The 24,740-nt window shown below is 40.6% G+C and overlaps 2 protein-coding genes across 2 annotated transcripts in view; both read left to right on the plus strand.

Moving 5' to 3' along the window:
* The window catches only part of nsfl1c (NSFL1 (p97) cofactor (p47)), a 35,578-nt gene extending 14,895 nt beyond the window's left edge, over positions 1-20,683 (plus strand). Inside the window, exons 4-9 of the mRNA XM_068048254.1 lie at positions 213-378; positions 2,405-2,497; positions 4,108-4,217; positions 5,967-6,104; positions 16,751-16,915; positions 18,642-20,683. Of these exons, the coding sequence (XP_067904355.1) occupies positions 213-378; positions 2,405-2,497; positions 4,108-4,217; positions 5,967-6,104; positions 16,751-16,915; positions 18,642-18,804 (835 nt within the window). The 3' untranslated portion in view covers positions 18,805-20,683. The remainder of the gene's footprint in view (positions 1-212; positions 379-2,404; positions 2,498-4,107; positions 4,218-5,966; positions 6,105-16,750; positions 16,916-18,641) is intronic.
* A 3,505-nt stretch (positions 20,684-24,188) lies between these two features.
* Positions 24,189-24,740, plus strand: part of LOC137378137 (sodium-dependent lysophosphatidylcholine symporter 1-like) — a 63,192-nt gene continuing 62,640 nt past the window's right edge. Inside the window, exon 1 of the mRNA XM_068048255.1 lies at positions 24,189-24,501. Within this exon, the coding sequence (XP_067904356.1) occupies positions 24,409-24,501 (93 nt within the window). The 5' untranslated portion in view covers positions 24,189-24,408. The remainder of the gene's footprint in view (positions 24,502-24,740) is intronic.

Genomic DNA, 24,740 nt, shown 5'->3' on the forward strand with positions numbered 1-24,740 from the left:
CATAATGTTTCATTGTTAGAAATGGGGTGAGTCATCGCATCTGAAATCTGAAGTACACCACTGAACAAATTGTACTGACAGTTGGAATTGTTTTGCTCTATACTATCAAAGTGCTATATTCAACAGTATGACACTGAAAACATGAAGCAGGTTGAATGTTTTATCAAGGCTATTAATGCATAATGATGGTTCGCATGTTTATTATTTTAAAGGTTTTATGCTGGTGGATCTGAAAGAAGTGGACAGCAAATTGTTGGTCCTCCAAAAAAGAAAAATTCTAATGAATTAGTAGAAGATCTGTTTAAGGGGGCAAAGGAACATGGTGCAGTTGCTGTTGAGCGAGCTGGCAAAAGTCCTGGAGAATCCAGCAGAGCTAAAGTATGTATGGTATTGAAAGCCTCCAAGCAGAGTTTTGTAGCGGATTGTGACTGCTTGGCCTGTCATCGCAGTAACTGGTCCGATAGTATAGCTATATGCTGATTTCATAATGATAATCAATTGTATCACAGTGCTAGGTCGATTAGAGCCCAGAGCCATTTTACCCACTATTTTTTTTTTTTCTTGCTCATTCCCCAGTTTCTCCCAATATAATAGGATAGTCTGGTGATTCCAATTCATCTGTGAACATATATTTTTTTTATTGCGGGATTATTTTAAAATTGTTTTTAGAGATAACTCCTAATCAGGGACAGACATGCCACGGAGACTGTATTCTGATGCAGAATTTGATTATGATTGCTGTAGAATTTTGTCTCGAGGTGCCAGGGTTCTGAGGGAGCCTGACTAGAAAGCTTTATTGCTTACAAATCAGCAAAGAAATTTGAGTTAAACTTGTAATGAATATTGAAGCATGTTTGTGTACCTGTTTTTTTTTTCCCCCCTAAATGTTTTTCTTCCCACCTCTTCCAAAAATAGTGCCAGTAGGTTTTCAATTGTGCTGCTCCCCCAAGCTCTACAACATATAACTCCAATTCATCCAAAACTGCTGCCTGCATTCTATTCCACACTGAATCTCATCCTCAATCACCATTGCCCTAGCAGATCTTCATTACATAGTATTGCATAGTATTTACATAACAGAAACAGGCTGTGTTCATGCTCTGCATTAGCCTCCTCCCATACTACTACTTCTAACCCCATCAGCATATCCTTCTATTTCTTTCTCCCTTGCGTTTATTTAGTTTCTGCTTAAATGCATTTGTACTAGTAACCTCAGCTATTCCTGCAATGAGTTGCACGTTCCAGTCACTCTCTGGGTGAATGTTTCTCCTAAATTCCCATTTGACTTATTAGTGACTATCTTATATTTACTTCTAATCTCCCCCACAAGCAGAAATATAGTCTCTATGTCTATATCAAACCCTTTCATAATCTTAAAGATCCTATCAGGTCATCCCTCAGTCTTTTCTAGAGAAAAGAGCAGCAACTTGTTCAACATTTCCCAATTGGCATAACCTCTCAGTTCTGGTATCGCTCTAGTAAATCGTTTTTGCAACTTCTCCAGTGCCTCCCTGTCTTTTTTATAATATGGAGACCACAATTGTTCCCAGCACTCATCAGTTCTCTGTCCAAGTCTACTGAATTCAAAGTCTGCAACTTCAGCCTCACCCTACCTCTGTCATCTCCTCTAGCTTTTTGTTGCAATCCTTGTCCTTTGACCTGTGATTTTTGCTTCCTGTGTATCCCTAACTCCCTCCACTCCACCATTGGTGGCACAACCTATAGCCATATTCATCTTGGCCTTTAGAACACTCTTTTTAATCCCTTACTATTTCTTAATTGGCTTTAAAAGCTTTGAAACTTCTGAAACAATGTCTTGTGGTTGTGAAAGATGCTATGTAATGCAAGTTCTTTTATCCTTTACTGCTCAGCACCTCATTCTGAGGTGCCTTGGAATGCTTCAACGTTAAAAGAGCTTGTTGGGACACTGCAGCCAAGCCTGATCCTCACCCATTGTTCATACATGGGCACTTACCAACCAGATTTGCTTGATAGAGAAAAGGATTTGGTGTCCTGTAGTTATTTTTATATTCTATTTTCTCCCGTCTTGAAACCCTTTCAGCCTAACACTGCTGAGGTCAATTGTTGCACCCCACTTACAGCTATCTTAATGCGGACTGAAATTGAAGAGTGCTGTGCTACGTGGTATGCATTTCCCCACCAAGTCACTGGGTTCTCTATATGTACAACTTCGTGATTCCTTGTGTATTCGATTCATTTTGTTAATATACAACTGAAGCTGCAAGTTAACATAGGTGATATGACTCTAACCTCCTTTTGATATAGCCGCTATAGTTTAGTGATTTAAGGTTTTAATTTTGCCCTTAATACAAGAAGACAGACTTTAATATTAAAGAATTAAAAAAAAACAAGCTTTGAAGCTTGCTTTTTTTTTCTTTTAAAGCCATTTGGTGGTGGTGGATACCGTTTGGGAGCAACTGAAGGGGAGCAGTCTGCATATGTTACAGGAGAGAGGAGACCAGAGACAGCACAAGATGTAAGTATTAAAAGATAAAAGCAAAATACTACAGATGCTGGAAATCTGAAATAAAAACAAGAAATGCTGGAAATACTCAGCAGGTCTGGCACTATCCGTGGATAGAGAAACAGAGTTAACGTTTCAGGTCAGTGACCCTTCATCACAATTGGTGTCTTTCAACACACTATTAACATACCGTTTGCCTTTGCTCCATGACCTTCTGGTCAGTTATTCTCTGTGACCCTGTCCTATCAACACCTTGCCTTTTGTTATTTCTTGCTCCACCCCTGCTTTATTTGCTTAAAACCTATTACATTTTCAACCTTTGCCAGTTCTGATGAAGGGCCACTGACCTGAAACGTTAACTCTGCTTCTCTTACCACAGATGCTGCCAGACCTGCTGAGTATTTCCAACATTTCTTGTTTTTATTATAAGTATTATAGGTTTGCTTCACTGTAACCTTTGTTTCTGTCAGATCAGAATGGAAAAAGGTCCATGGGAGTAATATTTAATGTCATTGTTTTTAGCTTAAAATGTCATTAATAAACTATGCAGTTTAAACAGTTGTAATACGTATGGATAGATTTGTAACACATCATTGTTAAATTGTTAGTAGCTCTGTATTTTTTGATCTTGGCCTATCTAGGCCATAGATGACCCTATAAATTGTTTGAAAATTTTTACTCTTGTTCAGCTACTTGCAGAATTTTTCCTCTAATGTCACAGTAATAGGTTGATTCTGCAGCACCGTATTGCTTATTTCAGTGATGTAAAAATGTCTCTGAAAAGATTCCCAGCCAGCCTTTAGTCACGTGTTCTCTCCAGTTTCAGAATTGGCAGGTATTTCCACAGTGTTTTTTTAAAATTCTCTCTCTAAATGTGGGCAACACTGAGATAGGATTTATTACCTATCCTCACTTGTCCTGAATACATTTATAGTCATCCACATAGTATGGCTTGGAGACACATGTGGACTAGACCACGTAGGGGTGGTAGGACCCTCCATGAAGGAGTGAACCAGTTGAGATTTTGCTTTCCCAAAAAGTCTCAGAATTGAACCCATGACCTCTGGGTTGCTAGTCCACTGCTATAACCACAAAGCTATGGTACCCTTATAAACAGAGGAGGGAAGAAACATATTGATTCCAAGTCCACTTTCAGTTCTTGATCAAAAAGTAACTTTAGAATGAATATTGAAACTTTTTAAAGGCATTCAAAACTTGGGAAGGGGATACTTGTGTTTTATAGGAAATGTTAATAAACTTCAGAGCAAAACAGTAAGTGACCTTTTCTGAACCCTTACATTTCAAGTTGAGGTGAGCATCAAATTAAACATAAATTCTTGCTTTGTTTTATTTCCAAAGTTATTGATCACATTGTGTAACGTAGATCAGATATTGTCAGGAGTGTTGCTGAGTTTCAGCCTATGACTTCATTAGGGGAATAGGGCAATGATGTAACCTTTCCAAGAAATCGAAACCCGTAATGCGGGATTTTATATCTCTAAAAACTGGTAATTAGAGAAGGAATTAGCTTGCCTGTCAAGAGTCTAACAGAATGATTTAGATTATACTGCATTTTAAAAGATTGCACTGAATTCTAGATCTTTCTGAATGTTGTTCAACAGGTTCACGTTGTACTGAAGCTTTGGAAAAGTGGTTTCAGTGTTGATGACGGTGAGCTGAGAAATTACACTGACCCTGCCAATGCCCAGTTCCTAGAAGCCATTAGGCGAGGGTAAGTGATGCATTCCACATGTCTGGTTATGAATGACTACATTGAAATTTAATTGTGTGCTCTGAAGTTTGCTCTTGGTGCATCCATATTTTTAACTAAAGTTGTCTAAGGGGATTGGTACTGGATAAATTCTAGCTACAAGAGCAAAATGTATTTAATCTGCCCAATATGTCTAGTAAAAACATGGGGAAAATTTGAGATGCATAATTGGGTCATTTGTTATAAAAGATGCAATGGTTTATAAATATGAGCCATCTAGTGGCAGTAAGAGGACACTGCGTAAGCTATTGCATTTCTTTACATTTCACTGTGCTGCTATTGGAGGCATTAATTATTCCAACCCATGGCTGTTCCATAACCTGATTCTTTGAATCTGCGAACAGAAGTGGTAATCAGCAGTAACTGGAAACCGTGCTTATTAGTCTAATATTTCCTAACCAAATTTATTTATGTTAACGTAGGAATAGGAGTAGGCCATTCAGCCCCTCGAACCTGTTCGGCTATTTAATGAAATCTTAACTCCATCCACCTGACTTGACTCCATATCTTTATTTATACCCATGTCTAGCAAAAATCTCTCTCTCAGATTTAAAATTATTTAATTGAACTAACATCTATTGCTTTTTGTGGGAGAGAGTTCCAAATTTTTACCACCCTTTGTGTGAAGAAACGTTTCATAACTTCTCCCTGAAATGGCCCAGCTCGGATTTTTAAGGTTATATCCCCCTTCTCCTAAACTCTTTCACCAGTGGAAAACGTTTCTCTTGATCCTTTCACGTCTCTTCAAAATCTTAATATTCTCAATCAAATCACCCCTTAACCTTCTATATTCCACTGAATACAAGCCTAGTTTATGTAATCTCACCTCATAATCTAAGCTTTTGAATTTTGAATCTTTCCATCAAGTGCATCTGGAAATGGCATTTTCATTTCAGGATAGTGCATCCCCTATGATGTCATATCTGTTACATTCTTTTACAGTAGAGATGTAAATAGCAGTTTTAAGGAAGTAAAAATGAGCAATTCTAACAAAACCCTTTCTCTGTCCATCCCTTTAACAATCATGTTTACCTGGATTCTTGTTGTACGTTTTCAGTTTTCCTGCCTTGAGTATAATTTAGCAGCAGGTGTATAAAATCTTCATTTTCAAATTAAACTAAGTAACTTGAAGCTTTCCTGGTATAGGTTGGGAGGGCTAGTTTGACAATTTTGATGACGGCAGTTGGTTGAGGGCCTGTCAGTACTGGTAATTAGAGCTCTAACGTCATGGTTAGGACCTAGGTTCTGTCATTCTAGAACAAAATGTTAAACTTTTAGATGATCCAATTTATTCTGGAATGCTTGGTAAACTATAAGTATTTAAGATGGCTGCCAGAATTGAAGTTCATTCTGTTCTGACAATGGTCACTCACGTGAACAAATATAAAGAGTCTCCTGTCAGGGTGTTACTTATACCAGCTACCCTGTATTTTTCAAACATTATTGTTTTGATCCGCCTGCCAAGGTGAGTGCCCATATTAGTACTTCAAGCCAGTCTGTCACCTAACCCCTAGAATTCCCACCTGATTTTGGTGATCTTATAGTGCAGCTCATTTGAAGTTAAGGTTGCCTGCTTTCAGGGCAATTCCAAAATACTTTGCAGAAATTAATTTTTTTATATGGAGTATTGAATAAAACAAGTTTCAGTTATTGGTGGTGTTTTACATTTGTTTACATTGAAATGAGTATCCTTTATTCTACCATTCACAGTGAGATTCCACTGGAGCTGCGGAGATTGGCCCGAGGTGGGCAGGTGAACCTAGATATGGAAGACCATCGAGATCAAGACTTTGTAAAATCAAGGGCTGCATTTAAGGCATTTGGAGGAGAAGGACAGAAGTTGGGGAGGTACGTGTAGTAACTTGCGCAAGTATTTAAAGAAAAGTCAGTAATTTAAACCCCTTCTGCCATCTGCTTAGGATCTAATTTAAATGTGATGCACCATAAGTTTGCTAAAGTTGGTCTGTTGGAGCAGTGGTATTTGGAAATAGTTATGTTGTTGACTGCTAGGTATTTTGGTGCAATGTCTGTTTTTACTTCTGGGAATTGGCCGCATTGAGCTGGAAGACTTAGCTTTCATAGGAAGAAGAGGAATTTTTTATAGTAAGAGGGAGCATTGATTACAATGCTTTCAACTTCAGTATGCCTTGCACAGCTGGCTTGTTGCACTGTGCTGTCCCTTTAAGATGTGCAGCCGTGCATGCGTGCATCTTGAATGAAATGTTGTTTATGCGTGGCCTGTTTGTTTCCTGTGCGGTTGCGTACCCATGCAGCTTAGAGGGAACATTGATGGCAACCATTACACAGACCCATTTGATTGGTACAGATCATATTTGGATCACAATTGTTGCAGTAGTCAGCAGCAGTCTTCATATTGCAATGTAAATAAAATCAAGCAGTTTAGCATGTTCGCCAATTTATACAGATTGAATGATTCTATATAAATTACCACCTACACCGATGGAAAACAAAGGTCTGTTTGATATCAGGCAATTGCATTCCTGTAAGTTTGACTCCAGTTTCATTTTTGTGGAGGAATAGGCTTATATATAAAAGAACACTGACAATCTGCAGTGCTTTTATTATTGTAATAAAACTGTTCTTTGCACTGTTTTTATTAGTTTGGATTATGTATATTCAACTTGGTATAAATGTGGCTAGATTATAGTCAATACTGTTTGATATTTGAGATATAATCACAAGTAAGTTTACTTTCACAAGTAGTATTGGCAATACTTATTTTGTCCCCTCACCCTCAAGAAAATGAGTTTGTAGTAATATTCTCCTTTTCTGATTGGAAGTATTTCATCAACTTGCAGAATCACAGAATTGTTGCTGCAGATAAGGAGGCCATTCGGCCCGCCGTGTCACAACTTCCTCCAGCTCCGTGTTAGGAGAATCAAAGTCAACAACTTTGGGCTCACCACAATCTCTGCTCTCTTGCCACAGTTTCTATCCTCCTCACTTTCACCATACTCTCCATTTGAACCTGGTCTGCTGCTTGTAGTCTTGTTAAACCATGAGCCGAACCCACATCCTATCCCTCACCAATACCCCTTGCATTTCCACAATACAACCCAACTCTGCCTCTACTCCTAAGTTACTGCAACCCTTACACCAGCCCTTGTCTCCCTAAGACTTAACTATTCCAGTGCTCTCCTTGCTGATTTCCTATCCTCTCCCCTTTAGAAACTAAACCCAGCCACTTGTATTATGTCTTGCTTGCTTGTTACCTCTATCCTCACTGATCTACACTGGTTTGCTGTCGCTCAACATATTTATATTTAAAATCTTTTATCTATTAATTTCTTCACAATCCTTCTCCACTCTAACTCTGCAATCTCCTATGGGCTTGAATCCTTCTGAAACATTCCATTCCTTTTATTTTGGACTCTTGTGCATTCACTGCCTTTTACCCCTAATGTTGGTGGCAAAGCCTTGAACTTTGTCAGTCCTTCTATCTGGTGCTCCTTCCCTGAATCTCTCTAGTTTTCATCTACCTTTTATAAAACTTCTCAAAAATCTTTATCTAAGCTTCTTAACCCCTCTTCTAAAGCTCCCATTCTAGACTGGCTTCCATTTGTTTCCATCTATTTGTGAATCGCCAAATTGTTGCTGCTGTTTACCTCCCTTTCTCACCTCCTGCCCAAACCAGAGCCAGAATTTTATGCCCTCTGTGGAAGTGGGCTGGAGGCGGGGTGGGGGGGGTGTGTAAGATTGTGTGGGAGGAGGGGGGTGCAGTTCCTGTTGCCTTCCCGCCCATGCTGCAATTCTATGAGCAGCGGGAGAGGCGACAAACGGCCCGCCAACCCCAGGCCATTTGAGGCCCTTGTGTGGCCAATTTTTTTTTTTAAATTCATTTGTGGGATGTGGGCGTTGCTGACTAGGCCAACATTTGTTGCCCATCCCTAATTGCACTTAACTGAGTGGCTTGTTAGGCCACTTCAGAGGGCATTTAAGAGTCCACCACATTGCTGTGGGTCTGGAGTCACATGTAGGCCAGACAGGTAAGGACGGCAAATTTCCTTCCCTAAAGGACATTAGTGAACCAGGTGAGTTTTTACAGTAATCGACATGGTCACCATTAGACTAGCTTTTAATTCCAGATTTATTAATTGAATGGGGGGGTCGGTTAGCTCAGTTGGCTAAGTGGCTAGAGTGTGATGCAGAATAAACGCCAACAGCATGGGTTCAATCCCCGTACTGGCTGTGGTAGTTCATGGAGGCTTGCCTCCTCACCTTAAAAGGCCTGCTCAGGTCGTGGAAAAAGAATCCGACCGAACCACAGCGGACCCGAGCCCGACCTGGCCCGAGTCCCTTGCAATTTTGGCCCGAGCCCCACCTGACACGACCCAACCCCAGCCCAACCCGACCATCCCTGTACTGACCTTCGGACTCAGAACCTCCAGGAAGCTGCGGCGCATGTGTGATGACGTCACTCACTCACTGCGCAGATTCATTTTCATCCCGGACTCCCAGCTCAGGTAAGTTGTTTTTTTTTTTTTAAATTTCAATACTTACCAGCAAAGCACTTACTGTGTGTGTCCAGCCCCACCTGGCCCGACCCGACCCACGCCCGAAACCCGGATCTGGAAGATGGACCCGACCCGAACCCAACACATGTCGGGTAACAGTCCTTTACATCACCTTACGCCATGCTTGAGGAGTGGTGACCCTCAAGCAAGACATCACCAACTGTGTCTCTCTAATGGGGAGAGATGCCAATGGTCCTTTGGGGCTATGGCTAGAGCAAAGCAAATTAATTGAATTCAAATTTCACCATCTGCCATGGTGAGATTCAAACCCTTGTCCCCAGAGCATTAGCCTGGGCTCTGGATTACTAGTCCAGTGACATTACCACTACGCCACTGCCTCCCCAAATTAATTGCCACTTAAGGGCCTGCTCCTGCCATCGCAAGTATATCACAAGGGGTGGACGAGCACTTTGGCAACTGTGGAGGCTGCCCAGTAATACCTGACATTCTCCTTGCAGGCCCAAGGTTTGTGCCCCACAGAGGGCCACTCCACCAGCTCCTGCTATCCACGCTGGTGCACCTGCCCCCACCTTCCTGCACCTGGTGCACCCCCCCCCCCCCCCCCCCCTCTTCGCTGGGGCCTAGCCAATTGTCTCTGGCGAGGCCCAAAACCCCACGAACCATTTTCAGTGCTGGTGTCCACGATCCTCATGAAGATGGGTGCAGTCCCAGCAGTGGCCACCGTTCCTGGTGGCGCTGCTGGGACTGAGGCCGGCCCATTGATTAGCTGGCAGCCCCTGGAGGCGGGACTTCCTGCCTCAGGGGCGGAAGTCCTACCCGAGGACAATTAAGGGCCTGGGCTGCGTAAAATCTCTGCGTGGCTCCCAGGTCTGCTGAAGGTGGGCTTGCCCCTGACTTTCAAGCAGGTGGGCAGATCTTCTACCCTGAGGCAAAATTCCGGCCCAGGGGTCGGCAACGTGTCTGTACACAGACACCAGTGTCTGTGGTAAAAGTTTTGAGGCCCGTAGTAAGTTATTCAAAAACTGTGTGACTTGCAAGCTTTATTGAAAAAAGACATGATTTCTGTGTGTGCATTTTGCAACCGCGATCCAGATGGGCCAGATTTGGTTTCTCCCCATAAAATGACAATGTTGTCAAAGTTTTACAGTAACCATAGTTACAGTAGATTCTTGATGACATTGAACCAAAGAAGTTATGAAAAAAAAAATGCCGTTAAATTCGGAAAAAACATCGCTCATCCCAGCTTGGGAAAGAGAACTTTTTTTGTAGCTGTGGCGCTGAGGTATCTTTGAAAATATTAAAGTGAGTTGAATTTATTATTGTTAAGCTTGTTAGCTAACTCGGGCAGCTAGCCAGTTGCTTTTTCCAGTATGGAAAATTTGTTGTTTTACTCGTTTAATGACATTAAAATTACTTCAGTCCTGGTTTATATCGCATAATGAGCTTGCTCTACTCTGTCAACAAAAGTAATTGGCATTGCATACTGTTTTGCTTGCTAGCTAATACAGTGATGCTGCTTTCTATTGATGTTTGTAAGCTGAGCTACTTTATTTATCGGGAGAAATGTTTTAAATCGGATGGTTTTGACCGCATTAGGTTGGCTATACACTTTGTGTACAGATTAATTGCCCCCCGTGTCCGAGGCTGAGTCCAATAATTTTGTCATATCTGTGGTGCAATATGTTGGTTCCGATCCCTGACCAAACAAGTTGTTTCCACACAGCTCCTTAGGAAGTGCAGCTGATCAGTATCTGTGTTAACTCGGTACCAACTTCTCCAGCAACACAGCAAGTACCAGATTCCTGTCTACATATCTTCCTTTGGAGTCTCTTCGGACTCCAGTAGAGCTTTGGTGAGGATAGTATCCCTTCTATTTTGCTCAGTATATGCACTTCTCAGCTTGTCTCTATTCTGTGCCATTTCTTTAGTTTCTTATTCCTTGTCCACCTTTCCTTCTTGGAAATGTGCCTGTGTTCATATTATGCCTAAGAAGTTGTCTATTTTACCCTTCTACCTACTGCATTATTATCCTTGCACCAGTACATTCTAAGTTAGCAGGGAAGATTGAATGTGAAATATTAATTGCATAGTATCCTATGAGTTAGCGTGAAATGAGATCGTCTCGGGATCCAGGTAGGTGGGTGGTAGGGAGAGACAGAGAAGGAGAGAATCGATTTTTTTTTTCCCCTTTTGATCACACTCCCGTGTCTGTATGCCAGGAGCCTCTGTTCTGCAGTTGAAAATGAGGGAAGCCTCTAGAGAAATTTGTCATTTTTTGTTCTTCCCTCTCCCCCGCCCCCAAAAACAGTTACAGCATCTAACTTGCTTTTAAATGATTCAAGCGTGATTGCGTCCAGTACCCTACTTACAAGACATTCCAGCCATTAACTGAAATGTGTGTAAAGAAGTGCTTCCTTATAAGTCCTAACTTCCCTTTCACCAGTTTGTACCTATGTCGCCTTGCCCTGCAATCATTGTATGACTTGAAATACTACTTTTTGATTTAACCCTTTCTGTTCCACTTTGAATCAAATGATGAACCTGTTCTTTACATTCACCTGCTTTCAAGGTAGTAGAAGAATTAGAGTTTTTCTGATTCTTCCTTGTAACTCAAGCTTTTGACATCAGGAATCAGCCTCTTGGCCCTTCTCTGCATTGCTTCCATTGATTGGATGTTTCACTTGTGCCTCAGTCACCAGAACAGAATGCAGTACTTGAAGTTGAGGTCTATGCAGCTTGAACATGGTGGTCTCAGACTGGAACTCTATTGACCTCACAATAAACTCAATGTTCTGCTTACTTTGTTGCTTGATGCTTTGTAATTGCTAGATATTCCTCAATCTCTCTCCAGTTTGATGCCAATCATTAAGTATATCCTCCTATTTTTGTAACACTTTGCTGTTGTTGTATTTTATTTGGAATGGTTTTGTCCCCTTTCAAATTGTGTAGGTCAGCATTGTCCAATGGAAATGTGGCTACAGCAACACTGCTTTAGCGCTACATGCACCAGAAAATGGCTGATATGCTGTAGGTAAATGTACTTCACGCATAATGGCCGGCATTTTATGTTGGGTGAGAAGCACCGCCCACCGGCTGAAAAGTTGGGGGCGAGCCTGCCTCTGCCAGGCCTGGGGAGCCAGGCAGGGATTTTCTGCTCCTCAGGCCCTTAATTATATACGAACATATAAACTAGGAGCAGGAGTAGGCCACTTGGCCCCTTGAGCCTGCTCCGCCATTCAACAAGATCATGACTGATTTGATTGTAACCTCAACTCCACATTCCTCCCTACCTCCAATAACCTTTCACCCCCTTGCTTATCAAGAATCTATCTACCTCTGCCTTAAAATATTTAAAGCCTCTGCTTCCACCGCCTTTTGAGGAAGAGAGTTCCAAAGACTCTCGACCCTCTGAAAAAAAAAAATTCTCCTCATCTGTCTTAAATGGGCAGCCCCTTATTTTTAAACAGTGACCCCCTAGTTCTACTTTCTCCCACAAGAGGAAACATCCTTTCCACATCCACCCTGTCAAGACCTTTCAGAATCTTTTATGTTTCAATCAAGTCACCTCTTACTCTTCTAAACTCCAGTGGATACAAGCCTAGACTGTCCAACCTTTCTTCATAAAACAACCTGCCCATTCCAGGTATTAGTCTAGTAAACTTTCTTTGAACTTCTTCCAATGCATTTACATATTTTCTTAAATGAGACTAATACTGTACACAGTACTCCAGATGTGGTCTCACCAATGGCCTGTATAACTGAAGCATAACCTCCCTGCTTTTGTGTTCAATTCTCCTCACAATAAATAATATTTTATCAGCTTTCTTAATTACTTGCTGTACCTGCATACTAACTTTTTGCGATTCATGCAATAGGACACCCAGATCCCTCTGCATCTCAGAGCTCTGCAATCTCTCACCATTTAAATAATATGCTTTTTTATTCTTCCTGCCAAAATGGACAATATCACATTTTCCCACATTCTATTCATTTGCCAGATCTTTGCCTATTCGCTTAACCTATGTATATGCCTTTGTAGTCTCCTTCTGTCCTCTTCACAACTTACTTTCCGACCCATCTTTGTGTCATCAGCAAATTTAGCAACCATACCTTCATCCAAGTCATTTATATAAATTGTAAAAAGTTGATGCCCCAGCACTGATCCCTGCGGTAAAGGCTGCTCGGTCTGCAAATGAAACCCGATCCAGCCTGAGCCCTTTCATTTTTTCCCTGACCCGACCATCAGTTAACCTACCCTCCGTTTTTCATTTTGTTACTTATCTGCACAAGCTTAAAAAAACTGTAATTAAACAACCTTTCTAGTTCAAAATGTACATTAATATTGGAGCCACTTACCGGAGGTGGTGATAGTGTGTCTGACCCTGCCCAACCCCTTCTGAGCCCGAAAGCCGGACCCGGAAGAGTGATCCGACCCGAACCCGACACAGGTTGTCGGGTCCCATCGGGATTGGGTAGCCATGCTCTACCCTGTGGCACACCACTCATTACATCTTGCCAACTGCAAAATGACCTATTTATGCCTACTCTGTTTCCTGTTAGCTAACCAATCTCTGTCCATGCCAAAATGTTGCCCCCTACACCATGAGCTTTTATTTTCCACAATAACCTTTGTGGCACCTTATCAAATACCTTCTGGAAATCTCAGTACAATACATCCAGCGGTTCCCCTTTATCCACAGAAAATGTTACTTCAAAGAACTCCAGTAAATTGGTTAAAGATGATTTCCCTTTCATAAACCCATGTTGACTCTGCCTGATTACCATGAATTTTTCTAAGTGCCCTGCTATAATGTCTTTAATAATAACTTCTAACATTTTCCCGAAGACAGTTGTTAAGCTAACTGGCCTGTAGTTTCCTGCTTTCTGTATCCCCTTTTTGAAAAAAGGAGTTACATTCGCTATTTTCCAATCTCATGGAACCTTCCCTGTTTCTAGGGAATTTTGGAAAGGTAAAACCAATGCATCAGCTATCTCGCTAGCCACTTCTTTTAAGACCCTAGGATGAAGTTTATCAGGACCCCGGGACTTGTCAGCCCATAGCTCCAACAATTTGCTCAGTACTACTTCCCTGGTGATTTGTAATTTTCTTGAATTCCTCCCTCCCTTCCATTTCCTGATTTACAGCTATTTTGGGATGTCACTTGTATCCTGTCTGGTGAAGACTGATGCAAAGTACCTGTTCAATTCATCTGCCATCTCCTTATTTTCCCTTCTTATTTCTCCAGACTCACTTTCTATAAGACCAACGCTCACTTTGTTAACTTTTTAAAAAATATCTATAGAAACTCTTACTGTCTTTTTATATTTCTGGCCAGCTTTCTCTCGTACTCTAATTTTTCCCTCCTTATTAATCTTTTAGTTCTTTGCTTTTTATAGACTGTCCAATCTTCTGACCTGCATCTTTGCAATTATATGCTTTTTCTTGAAGTTTGATACTATCTTGCTATCTTTTAACTTTTTTAGTTAACCACAGATGGTGGGTCCTCTCCTTGGAATTTTTCTTTTTTGCATCTATTCTGAAATATCCCCTTTAAATATCTGCCACTGCATCTCTATTGACCTATCCCTTTACCTACTTTGCCAGTTCACTTTTGCTAGCACTGCTTTCACGCCCTCATAATTGCCCTTATTTAAGTTTAACATACTAGTTTTAGACCCACTTTTCTCTCCCTCAAACTAAATGTAAAATTCAATCATATTATGATCACTGCTGCCTAGGGCGCGCCTTCACTATGAGGTCATGAATTAATCCTATCTCGTTGCACAATACCAGGTCTAGTATATCCTGCTCTCTGGTTGGCTCCAGAATGTGCTGTTCTAAGAAACTATCCCAAAAACATTCTGTGAACTCCTCATCTAGGCTACCTTTGCTCATCTGATTCTTCCAGTATATATGTAGATTAAAATCCCCCATGATTATCGCCATACCTTTCTGACAAGCTCCTATTATATCTTCCTTTTACACCCTTTCCTACCATGTGGTTACTGTTGGGGGACCTGTACACCAGTCCCACAAGTGACTTCTTGCCTTTATCATTTCTCATCTCAACCCAAACCCTTTCTACATCCTGGTTTCCTGAACTTGAGTCATCCCTCTATTATGCTAATACTATTATTAATTAACAGAGCTACCTCTCCACCTTTTCCTAACTTCCTGTCCTTCCTAAATGTCGTGTACCCTTCAATGTTCAGGTCCCAATCTGTCATTTGCAGCCATATCTTTGTAATGGCTATCAGATCGTACTTATTTATTTTTATTTGCACTTTCAATTCATCTGTGTTTTTTTGAATGCTACGTGCATTCAGGTAAAGAGCCTTTAGTTTTGTCCTTTTATTATTTTTGTACTCTCTAGCCTTGTCTGCTGATTTACATTTGGATTTGTACAAACTGTCCCTTCCTGTCACGGTCTGTTTATTTTTTCCCATATTAATACCTTTTTCTCTTGCCTTGTCTGTACTCTTTGATTTACTGCATCTTCCCAAATTTGATCCTTTGTCGTCACTATTTAGTTTAAAACCTTCTCTACTTCCCTCGTTATGCAGCTCGCTGGCACATTGGTCCCAGCACGGTTCAGGTGTGGACCGTCCAACTTTCCCCAATACTGGTGCCAGTACCCCACGAACCGCAACCCACATCTACCGCTCCAGTCTTTGAGCCACGCATTCATTTCTCTAATCTTATTTGCCCTGCTGCAGTTTGCATGTGGCTCAGGTAATAATCCAAAGGTTATTACCCTTGAGGTTCTGCCTTTTAATTTAGACTCTAGCTCTTCATACTGACTATGTCGTTGATACCTACATGGACCACGATAACTGGATCCTCCCCTTCCAGTGCAAGTTCCACTGCAGCATGAGCAGATATCCCGAACCCTGGCACTGGGCAGGCAACACAGCCTTCTGGACTCTGGCTCTTTGCTGCAGAGAACAGTGTCAATCCCTCTCACTATACTGTCCCCTACTACCACTACTTTCAGCTTCCCCCCCCCACTTGAACAGCTTCCTGTACGATGGTGCCATGGACAGTCTGCTCATCCACAGTACAGCCCTCTTGTCCATACAAGCTGCAAGAACCTCGAACTTGTTGCTCAATTGCAAGGGCTGAGGCTGCTCCACTCCCACCTTTTCGAGCCCCTTACCTGCCTGACTCGCAGTCACACCCTCCTGTCCCTGTCCCTGACCACTGACCAAAACAAATGACCCTTTCCTAAGGGGTGTGACTGCCTTCTAGAACAAAGTGTCCAGATAAAGTATGATGCATCGCAGTGTCTGCAGCTCAGCCTTCAGCTCAATGACTTTCAGCTGAAGCTCCTCAAGCCGCGGACAGTTACTTCAGACGTGGTTGCCATGGATTGCCTTGGCATCCAGGAGCTCCCACGTACTCCAGCCACGACACATCACCTATCCTAGTGTCTTTATTGTGTTAATTTAATTTATTTTTTCTTAATTAATGTGTCCGCTTTGCTAGGGCTCGGAAACCAGTTTAAGCTAGCTACCTAATTTACTAACTACAGCTACTCTGAGAGCTTGTATACCCCTGTTTAAAACTGTAAGAAACTGAACATGCCACAATTGGGGAGCAGTGAACAAGGATTCACCTGAGGGGAAGCTAAAACACGGTGTTTTTAAAAATTTAAACCCTGTTACGGTCAAACTAGGAAAAGGTTGCGGGGGAACCCCTAGACCCTTCGGAACAATACGCTGTAAGAGGTTAACATTGCTTGATTTTTCTGCCAGTAACTGCTGATATTTGTTTTTGATAGTAGGGGACTACAATAGGCCTTGTTTTGGAACATTTAAGATCAACTTTACATAGCTTTTAAAAAGGTCTTTTTTTATATTTCAATGCTTCATATTTGCAGCTGACATTTGTTTACTCTTCACACCCTTGTCTCATATTTATTGTACTGGAATTCGAATTGCTAAGGGGTCTTGAGTACAATTTAGGGAAATTACCCAATTTTTATTTTTATTTCAAAGTGCCACACCTCAGTTAGTCACTACAACTTCTCCAGCACAACAAGCAGAAAATGAAGCAAAAGCGAGTTCTTCTGTTAATGTAAATGAATTGCAACCGACCACTAGTATCCAGATACGGCTTGCAGATGGAGGACGTCTCGTTCAGAAGTTCAATCACACACATAGGTAAGATAATAGAAACCAGTGTCATTTTCAAGAAGGGAATTGACATTGTTAATTGTTTTAGATGTCTATGTATGAAATGTTGCATTTTGTTAGTTCCCATGTCTCTGAAGTAGCTGCTGCATTATAATGCACAAGTGCAACAAAAATGTTTACACTGGACTGACTTGCCTGTTAACATGGGAATCCTTGCAACAGCAACGAAATAAGAAAAAATGTCATCTCCTGCCTATCTCTTAGAAGTACTGACTTTTACTGGAACATAGTTCAAGATACCACTTGCCCTTCAGTAACTCGTTCCAGACCTATTATTTAGCTGTGAAGCTAGGCATGAGTGTTGGGCTATTTATCATTGATGCTATTTATGAATAATATTCTCCAGAGGTTTTATTTTCATGTTTGATTTCCAATTGAAGAACCACAGCTGGGTTTCTAAACTTGACAGCTGAAATCAGAAATGCTTTTATTTACATGGAACTTTGTCAAAGTCCTGTTTTTAATTTTAAACTTCTTGGTTAAAATCCTCATTCTCCATTTTCAAATCCCTCCATGACCTGGCCTCTCACTATCTTTGGAATCTCCTCCAGTCCTACAACCCATGGACATCTGTGCTCCTCTAATTCCGGCCTCTTGAGCATTCCTGATTTTTTAATCACTCCTCCATTGGTGCTTGTGCCTTCAGCTGCCTAAGCCCTATGTTCTGGAATTCCCTCCCTAAATCTCTCTGCCCCTCTCCCTTGCTTTCCTCCTTTTAAGACACTTCTTAAAATCTTCTTTGACCAAGCTTTTGGTAATCTGCCGTAATATCTCCTTGTGTGGCTCTGTCTTATTTTGCTTTATAACTCCTCTGTGAAGTGCCTTGGCATGCTTTATTACATTAAAGGTGCTGTATAAACATAAGTTGTTTAAAATGCAGTAACATTTTCATGGCAGGCATTTTGGACCAGCAACATTTCTCGATCTTCCCATGGGGTAAATGATCAAATTTGGTTTTAGAGATGTTATCTGAGAAAGGACTGTTGACCAGGTCACTGAGAGAGTATCCTGGCCATCTTCTAATAATGGGATTTTCAACATCATCCTGGAATACGCCCTCTGTTTAACATCTCATCTGAAGGACTTTACCACAAGCAATTTAGTACATCATAATACTGCACTGGAGTGTCAGCTAGATCATGTGCTCACACCTGACACGGGTGCCTTTCAGTACTTCCCTAATTGACCATTCTTCTGAGTCTTAGATGGTGAATGTTTGCAGCCAATTCAGCCACCCTGCACAGGTACTGGAACTGAGCTCTATCAATATCCTTACCCAACAGCCATAGATTACCACTTTACCACTTGTCACTGGAAAACAATCAAAAGAATGAACTGTGACTGAATTTTTGTTGTTTTCTTCCCCTATGTAGCAGGGTGCTGAAGTCGGTTGCAGTAAACCTCTAATGTCTCTCTAGTTGAGATCAGCTAACTCAGTATAAACCCTGATTTTTGTCTGTACATCAGTCACTCACTGGATTAAACTCGTTCAGCCATCAAGTCAACTAATCTAGTGGAAGGGAAACAAGTGCCCATTCTGAGTTAGACCAGATCCTGGATTTACTGACTGTATAACAAACTATATCAGGAACAAGTTGATCATGGTGGCGTTCGCTTTTTGGAAATTTTAAGGAATATCATCTGTACAGAGAACATTTTTCTGAGGAAAAATAACTTTTTTTTTTGCCTACAGTGTTCAGGATATTCGACATTTTATTATTGATGCCCGTCCGGCTCTGGCATATACTCCTTTTGTGCTGATGACCACCTTCCCTAGTAAAGAGCTGACAGATGAGAACGAGACCCTGAAAGATGCCAATCTGCTGAATGCTGTAATAGTACAGAGGCTGAAATGATTGCATTTCTCCATCAAACCATGTTTGTGGAGTATTTGAACTGTTCGGACTTTTAGTTTAACTCACTGGTTGTGATAAATTGGAGGAAATGCTTTTAAACGAAATTGTTTACCCTTAGGGTTATTCAAGTAATAACATGGAGCATTCAGTTACACAGCTTTAAGCGTGACTTTGTGATATAAACCTTAATTGCGTATTTTGATTTGTAATTTTTTTGCAATTTTTAAGTGAAAATATTATACATTAAAAGTTCAAATCCATAAATATAAGTTGATGCAATCCTACTAAACTTATTTTCTTGTGACTGCTGTTGTATTGGGTAAGGGGTTATAGCTTAATTGAAAATTGCATTCTAAAATTCAATTCAAATTTAAAACATTCTATGTTTGTGAAATGGGTCTTGTACCCAGCATTGTTCATTTTGTACATTACTGCATCAAATGAATAATCTGAGCAGACTGTTATTGTGAGTTTTATTTTCAGCTTGGGTAATGACTTTCCTTGCTGCATGATGGAACGGTTTGCAAAAGAACTTGTTGCTATATTGTGGGACAAGATTCTAGATTGAGCAGCTTCCTTTGTCCATCAAAGCATCTCAAAATGAAGTTCAGTAACAGCTAATAATTAGAGAACTTGTCCTTTTCTCCTGTGCCTGTAATTACCTAAAATCATGCCACAGAAACACCATTTGACCCATTGAACCTTTTGATGGTGTTTTTCTCCATGTGTCTAATCCCACATTGTTTTAGATCCACAATACCATTTTAATTTTTTTCTAAAATCCCTTTAAAAAGTCTGATGCTGTTTAAATAGTGATTTGTGGCTAACAATTTAAAATTCTAATCACACTCTAACGAATTTTGTTTCTAACTGTCTCTTTATTATGAATGTTTGTCCTGTCTCTAACCAGTGGCAACAATCTAACTACCATATAACTCTTCATAATCTTAAACTTCTTGGATAGAAATTGAGCACAGAATGAGAGAAAAAAAACCCCACCAACTTTCTGTTGCTTAAACCTCTAACGGAGCTGTGATTTTAGAGAATGTGGGTTTCTGCCTGCATGCTCCACAGTTTATTGTTATTGCTAATTGTTGAAAAGTGCCTTGATCTCTGAAGCATGTATGGCAATCTCTCCTGTTCATTTCTGTGACCAGAGAACAAAAACATCGTTGTACTATGATCTGTTGTGTTGAGCAAAGAGTGCTGGCTGAAGGAGTACAATTTTATTTGAAGCAAGTAACAATAACAGTTTATTTAACACTTTTTTAAAAAGTAGAACAATACCCAAGGTGTTTTACAGAAGAGAATCACAAAGCAGAGCAGCTCAGAATGAAGATGTACTTCATCTTGGGACTTTAAAGGAATTGTGGAAGAATTGGTGATGCTGAGGGATTTGAAGATTTGGTAGTTTGAGTTTCACTTTGATAAATTCAATGGGGTAGAATTTCTGCTAGTATTACCAGCAGAGAATTAACCAAACCATCGCAAAGTTGCGGGGAGTTTTTGGATGTAATTTCAAGTGTTAATTGAGTTTCTATGTTCTTCAACCCTGGTTTAAATGTTTTTATGGAAGCAGGCCTTGCCCATGAAACTAGCCACAGCCAAGATCAAAGTGATGAAGATGGCGGGTTTCCACTGATTTACACCCATTTGTAGTTGTTTGAGGAGGCTCATCAGATTGTGTTTTTTTTTAGGCCCATAGGCATAAGTAGGTGTGTTTTAAATGTTAACATTTTAAAAAATTATTAAAACTGATGCGTGTACACCAAATGAAACTAGTAAATGGTTCAGTATAGTTTTTTTTAGTCATTTGCAGTGATTTAAAATCAGATTACTCAGTTGGAGGGCTTATTAAAAATTCTTATTTTTTGATAAACCCATTTTCAGATGTATATTTTTTTTAAAATTACACCAGGCTACCATTCTTAAATATATAAAGGAAGTAAAAAATATAAACATTTGTTTTATTACGCTGACTGCGCTGGTTCATGGAAGATTTTACATTTATGATTATGCAAATGTGTTTGGGCAGAACTTGAATCATCACTTCATGAAAACAGTGCAATTTGTGCCCAGTTGTACCCAGAGCAGAAACTCTACTCCAATGTCTATGCACTCTGGAGTTTTGGAAGTTTATAAATGTATCCAATTAGCAGCAGTTTGTTTCAGCTCTGCAGTAAGCAATACCTCAACAGCAAAGTAACATTGTTTCATTTATGAGTTTTTCCTTCTGTTTTTCATGTATGACTATCTGAAATGTTAGTTTCATTCATAAAGATTAACACTTATGTAGTGCCTGATCACATCATCAGGAAATCCCAAGCCACTTTATATTTAATGAATTACTTTTGAAATGTAATCATTGTTTTGCAGGCAAACATGGCAGTTAATTTGTGTGCTCAGAGATCTCACAAACAGCAAAGACAAACAATGTGGTGAAACATTTTGTAATGTTTGTCAACATATACACAGGGAAGGTTTCTAGAAGTTAACATTAAACCCTATTGAACTTGCTCCAGCTCTTCTACAACCTCTTCATTCCCCACAGGTGATGAAGCAGTACTCATATACATCCATTCCCACTATTCACCCCTGACTTTGGCTCAGTGCCCACCATGGGTCCCCTGCATTCTGAAAATAAACAAAGGAATGAAAATATGTTCAGTGTCCTCCTTACATTTTGGGGTTCTACCAGATGTCCTACTCTCTTTCAATGTCACCAACTGGTCCCAAAATCAGACCTCATATCACCTATGTTATGCAGTGTACCATTGCATTGCCAGTATTTAAGTGAATGAGAGACACACTCAGGAATTTAGCCTGCATTCAGTACACCAGTTTACTGGTATGTATCGTACCATCAAAGGCTTCGAATTGACTTTGGATGAATTGAATATTCACTCTATTGGGCCAAGATTCATATCAAGAAATTAGATTTTTCAGAAAACATTTTGGGATACAGTATAAAATAATTTGAGATGTCATAAATGTAGCATAGGGTGGGAGTAACAGGTGACTTTGGATCTATGATTCCTGAAAGCCTCCAGCGTGGGTTTTTCTCATGTTGGGTCTGTTGTAGACTAATTGATCGAAAACGATCATCATGATTAGTCAAGAATTCCATTATATCGTAGATGGTAGAAGGCAACATAGATGCAGCTTGGTCTTTCATATAGTAATTACTATGTTTCTAACGAACTTTATTTCACTCAACAGGTTAATGGGTTAATTCAGTTGATAAGAGTTTATTAGAAATAACATTTTTAAATATATCAAATACAGGAGCTTCTCCTTGAGTAACCTTTCTATATTCATTGAAAGCCCCAGTTCACTTCTTAAATGGATGGTTGTGAATTTAAATTCACATCATGGAAAGATGTGAAATTGAATGCAAGAACTCGAAGTTTGCAGATGACTGAAAACTCAAATGTAGTAAACTATAAGTAGGATAGTAACAGACTTCAGGAGCCAATAGCCAGCCATATGGCAGTTGAAATTTAGTGCAGAAAATTGTGAAGTGATACATTTTGGTAGGCAGAATGAGTAGAGAACTAAATAGTATCATTTTTCAGGCGTTGCAGGAATAGAGAGACCTGTCTGTACACAAATTGTTGAAGGTGGCAGGACAAATTGGGAAGGGTGTTTATAAAGCATAAGGGCTCCTTGGCTTTGTTAATAGAGGAATAGACCACAAAAGCAAGGAAGTTATTGATAAACCTTTGTAAAATACTGGTTAGGGCTCAGCGCAGGAGTATTGTGTTCAATTCTGGATACCACTCTTTGGAAGCAAGGCCTTGGTGAGGGTGCAGTAGAGATTTACCAGAGATGGTACCAGGGCTGAAGGCCTTCAGGTCCGTGGGAGACTGGAGCAGCTGAAGTAGTTGTTTGAGAGCAGTGAAGGTTCAAAAGAAGATCTGACAGAACTGTTCAAAATCATGAATGGTTTTGATAAGAGTAAATAAGGAGAGACTGTTTGTTTCCAGTGGCAGAAGAGTTAGTAACCAGAGGACACATTAAGGTGATTTAGAAAAGAACTTATGATGCAAGGAAACCTTTTACCTAGCAAGTACACTATCTGAAAGGCTGTGGATTCAATAGTATCATTCAGAAGAGAATTGGATAAGTACTTTAAGGAGAGAAAAAAAAATACAGAGCTATGGGGAAATAGGGGAGTGGGTCTAATTGGATAGATCTACCAAGCAGTCTTCATAGGCATGATGGCCTCCTCCTGTGCTGTATTAGTCTGTGATTTTATTTAGCAGTTTGTGGGCTAGCACCAGAAAATGACCATGATTGCTGCCAGATTTTTAATGCTTGAAGCCTTCAGTGACTGGTAATTCTCATCCTTGTTTTCAAATCTCTCCCCTTCCTAACAATGTAATTTCCAGACCTGAAGCCCTCCGAGATCTCTCCGTGATTCCAATTCTGGCCTCTTGCACATTCCCAATGTTAATTGCTCCACCATTGGCAACTTTGCTTTCAGCTGCCTTGGCCTTAACCTCTGAAATTTCCTCCCTAAACTTGCTTCCTTCATGGTACTCTCGAAAACCAACCTCTTGGACCAAACGTTGGTCATTTGTCATAATATCTCTGCATGGGGCTCGGTTTCAAATTTTATTTGATAAAGTTACAGTGAAACATGTTGAGGTACTATATGAATGCAAGTTTCTTTTTTGTTGTAGTCGGCACTGGGGACATCTCATGGATTACCAATGGGAGCAGCCAGATTATTTTATTTTCAATTTTGATAACGTTTATTTTGAGTGGATCTTTTGGTTTTAGTGCTGCTCTCTTGAGGGCACTTGTGCTGTTTTGTCCTGGGGTTATTGGGTAAACCCAATGCTACTTTATTGGTCCAATTGAAACTCCACCCAAGATTCAGGGGAAACCACGACAGCGGTCCTTAAAACAATTAAATATCACAGTGATGTAATTGATTCCTAGGGCTAAACCCACCGCACAATGTGATGGTACTGTGGTGCGGTACATTCCATGTATAGAGTTGCTGCTTTGGCATTTGCTAGTTGAAATCATCATATGATATCCTGTTACTTTGGGAGTACTCGGTAAAGAATGGGGCAATTCAGGAATGCTTGGGTTGTAATAAATAGAGGAACCGATCGGAGGCGCAGCTGTACTATGCACTCTGTTAAAATGACAGACATTGAGAAATTGTAAATAATAACCTCCAGAAAATTCATTCCAATTATTGTCAAAATTTAAACTCAACGAGCAGAAAAGCGGGTTCAAGAGGTAGCTTTTAATAATGTAATTGTGAGTAAAACTTGAAGGAGCTGGTGGAAATCCGACAAGTTGAACATGAAAGTACTGTGAGGGGTGGAGTCTCAGCCAAGCTCCACCTTTGTGGTGGACAGCGGGAAAACCCGGACTGCAATAGGGAAGCGGAGCCTGTCTAAATCATGAACTGGATCAGCTCGTTAGCAACAACACGGAGTGTCCGAGTCCTGGAGCGGCTGCTCCCGTTAGCAGTTTGGTGACGCTGCCCTGGTCGTGGCTCGATCACAATCCCCGAGGGTGTGACGAGGCGGTGTCTCTGCCTGAAGCAGCTGAGCTAGAGGAGTTAGTCCTGTTAGCTGTCGGATGGGGTCTGAAGAGCGGATCCTGGCTGAGAAGTTGCTAGAGGAAGAGGAGGAGGCCGACACCGAGCCCGGGGGCTCAGTGCGGGTTCTGCAGGTGAGAAGTAGCCAGAAAAAAATGACAATAATCAAGGCAGCTCCTGTTTTCAAGAGAGAAAAGGAAGTGTAAATGTGAAATTAGAACAGAAAATGCAGGAAATAACACACAGCAGGTCGGTCAGCATCTGAAAGATGTCTGGTCTGAGAGAGCCTCCTCCAGCACAGGGATTCTGTACGAACCTCAGCAACTCAAACCCCATCAGTGATAATCCAGAAAAATCAAATTCATTTGAGAGA

Source organism: Heterodontus francisci, chromosome 16 (assembly GCF_036365525.1).
Source record: "Heterodontus francisci isolate sHetFra1 chromosome 16, sHetFra1.hap1, whole genome shotgun sequence".
In the NCBI taxonomy this organism is placed as follows: Eukaryota; Metazoa; Chordata; class Chondrichthyes; order Heterodontiformes; family Heterodontidae; genus Heterodontus; species Heterodontus francisci.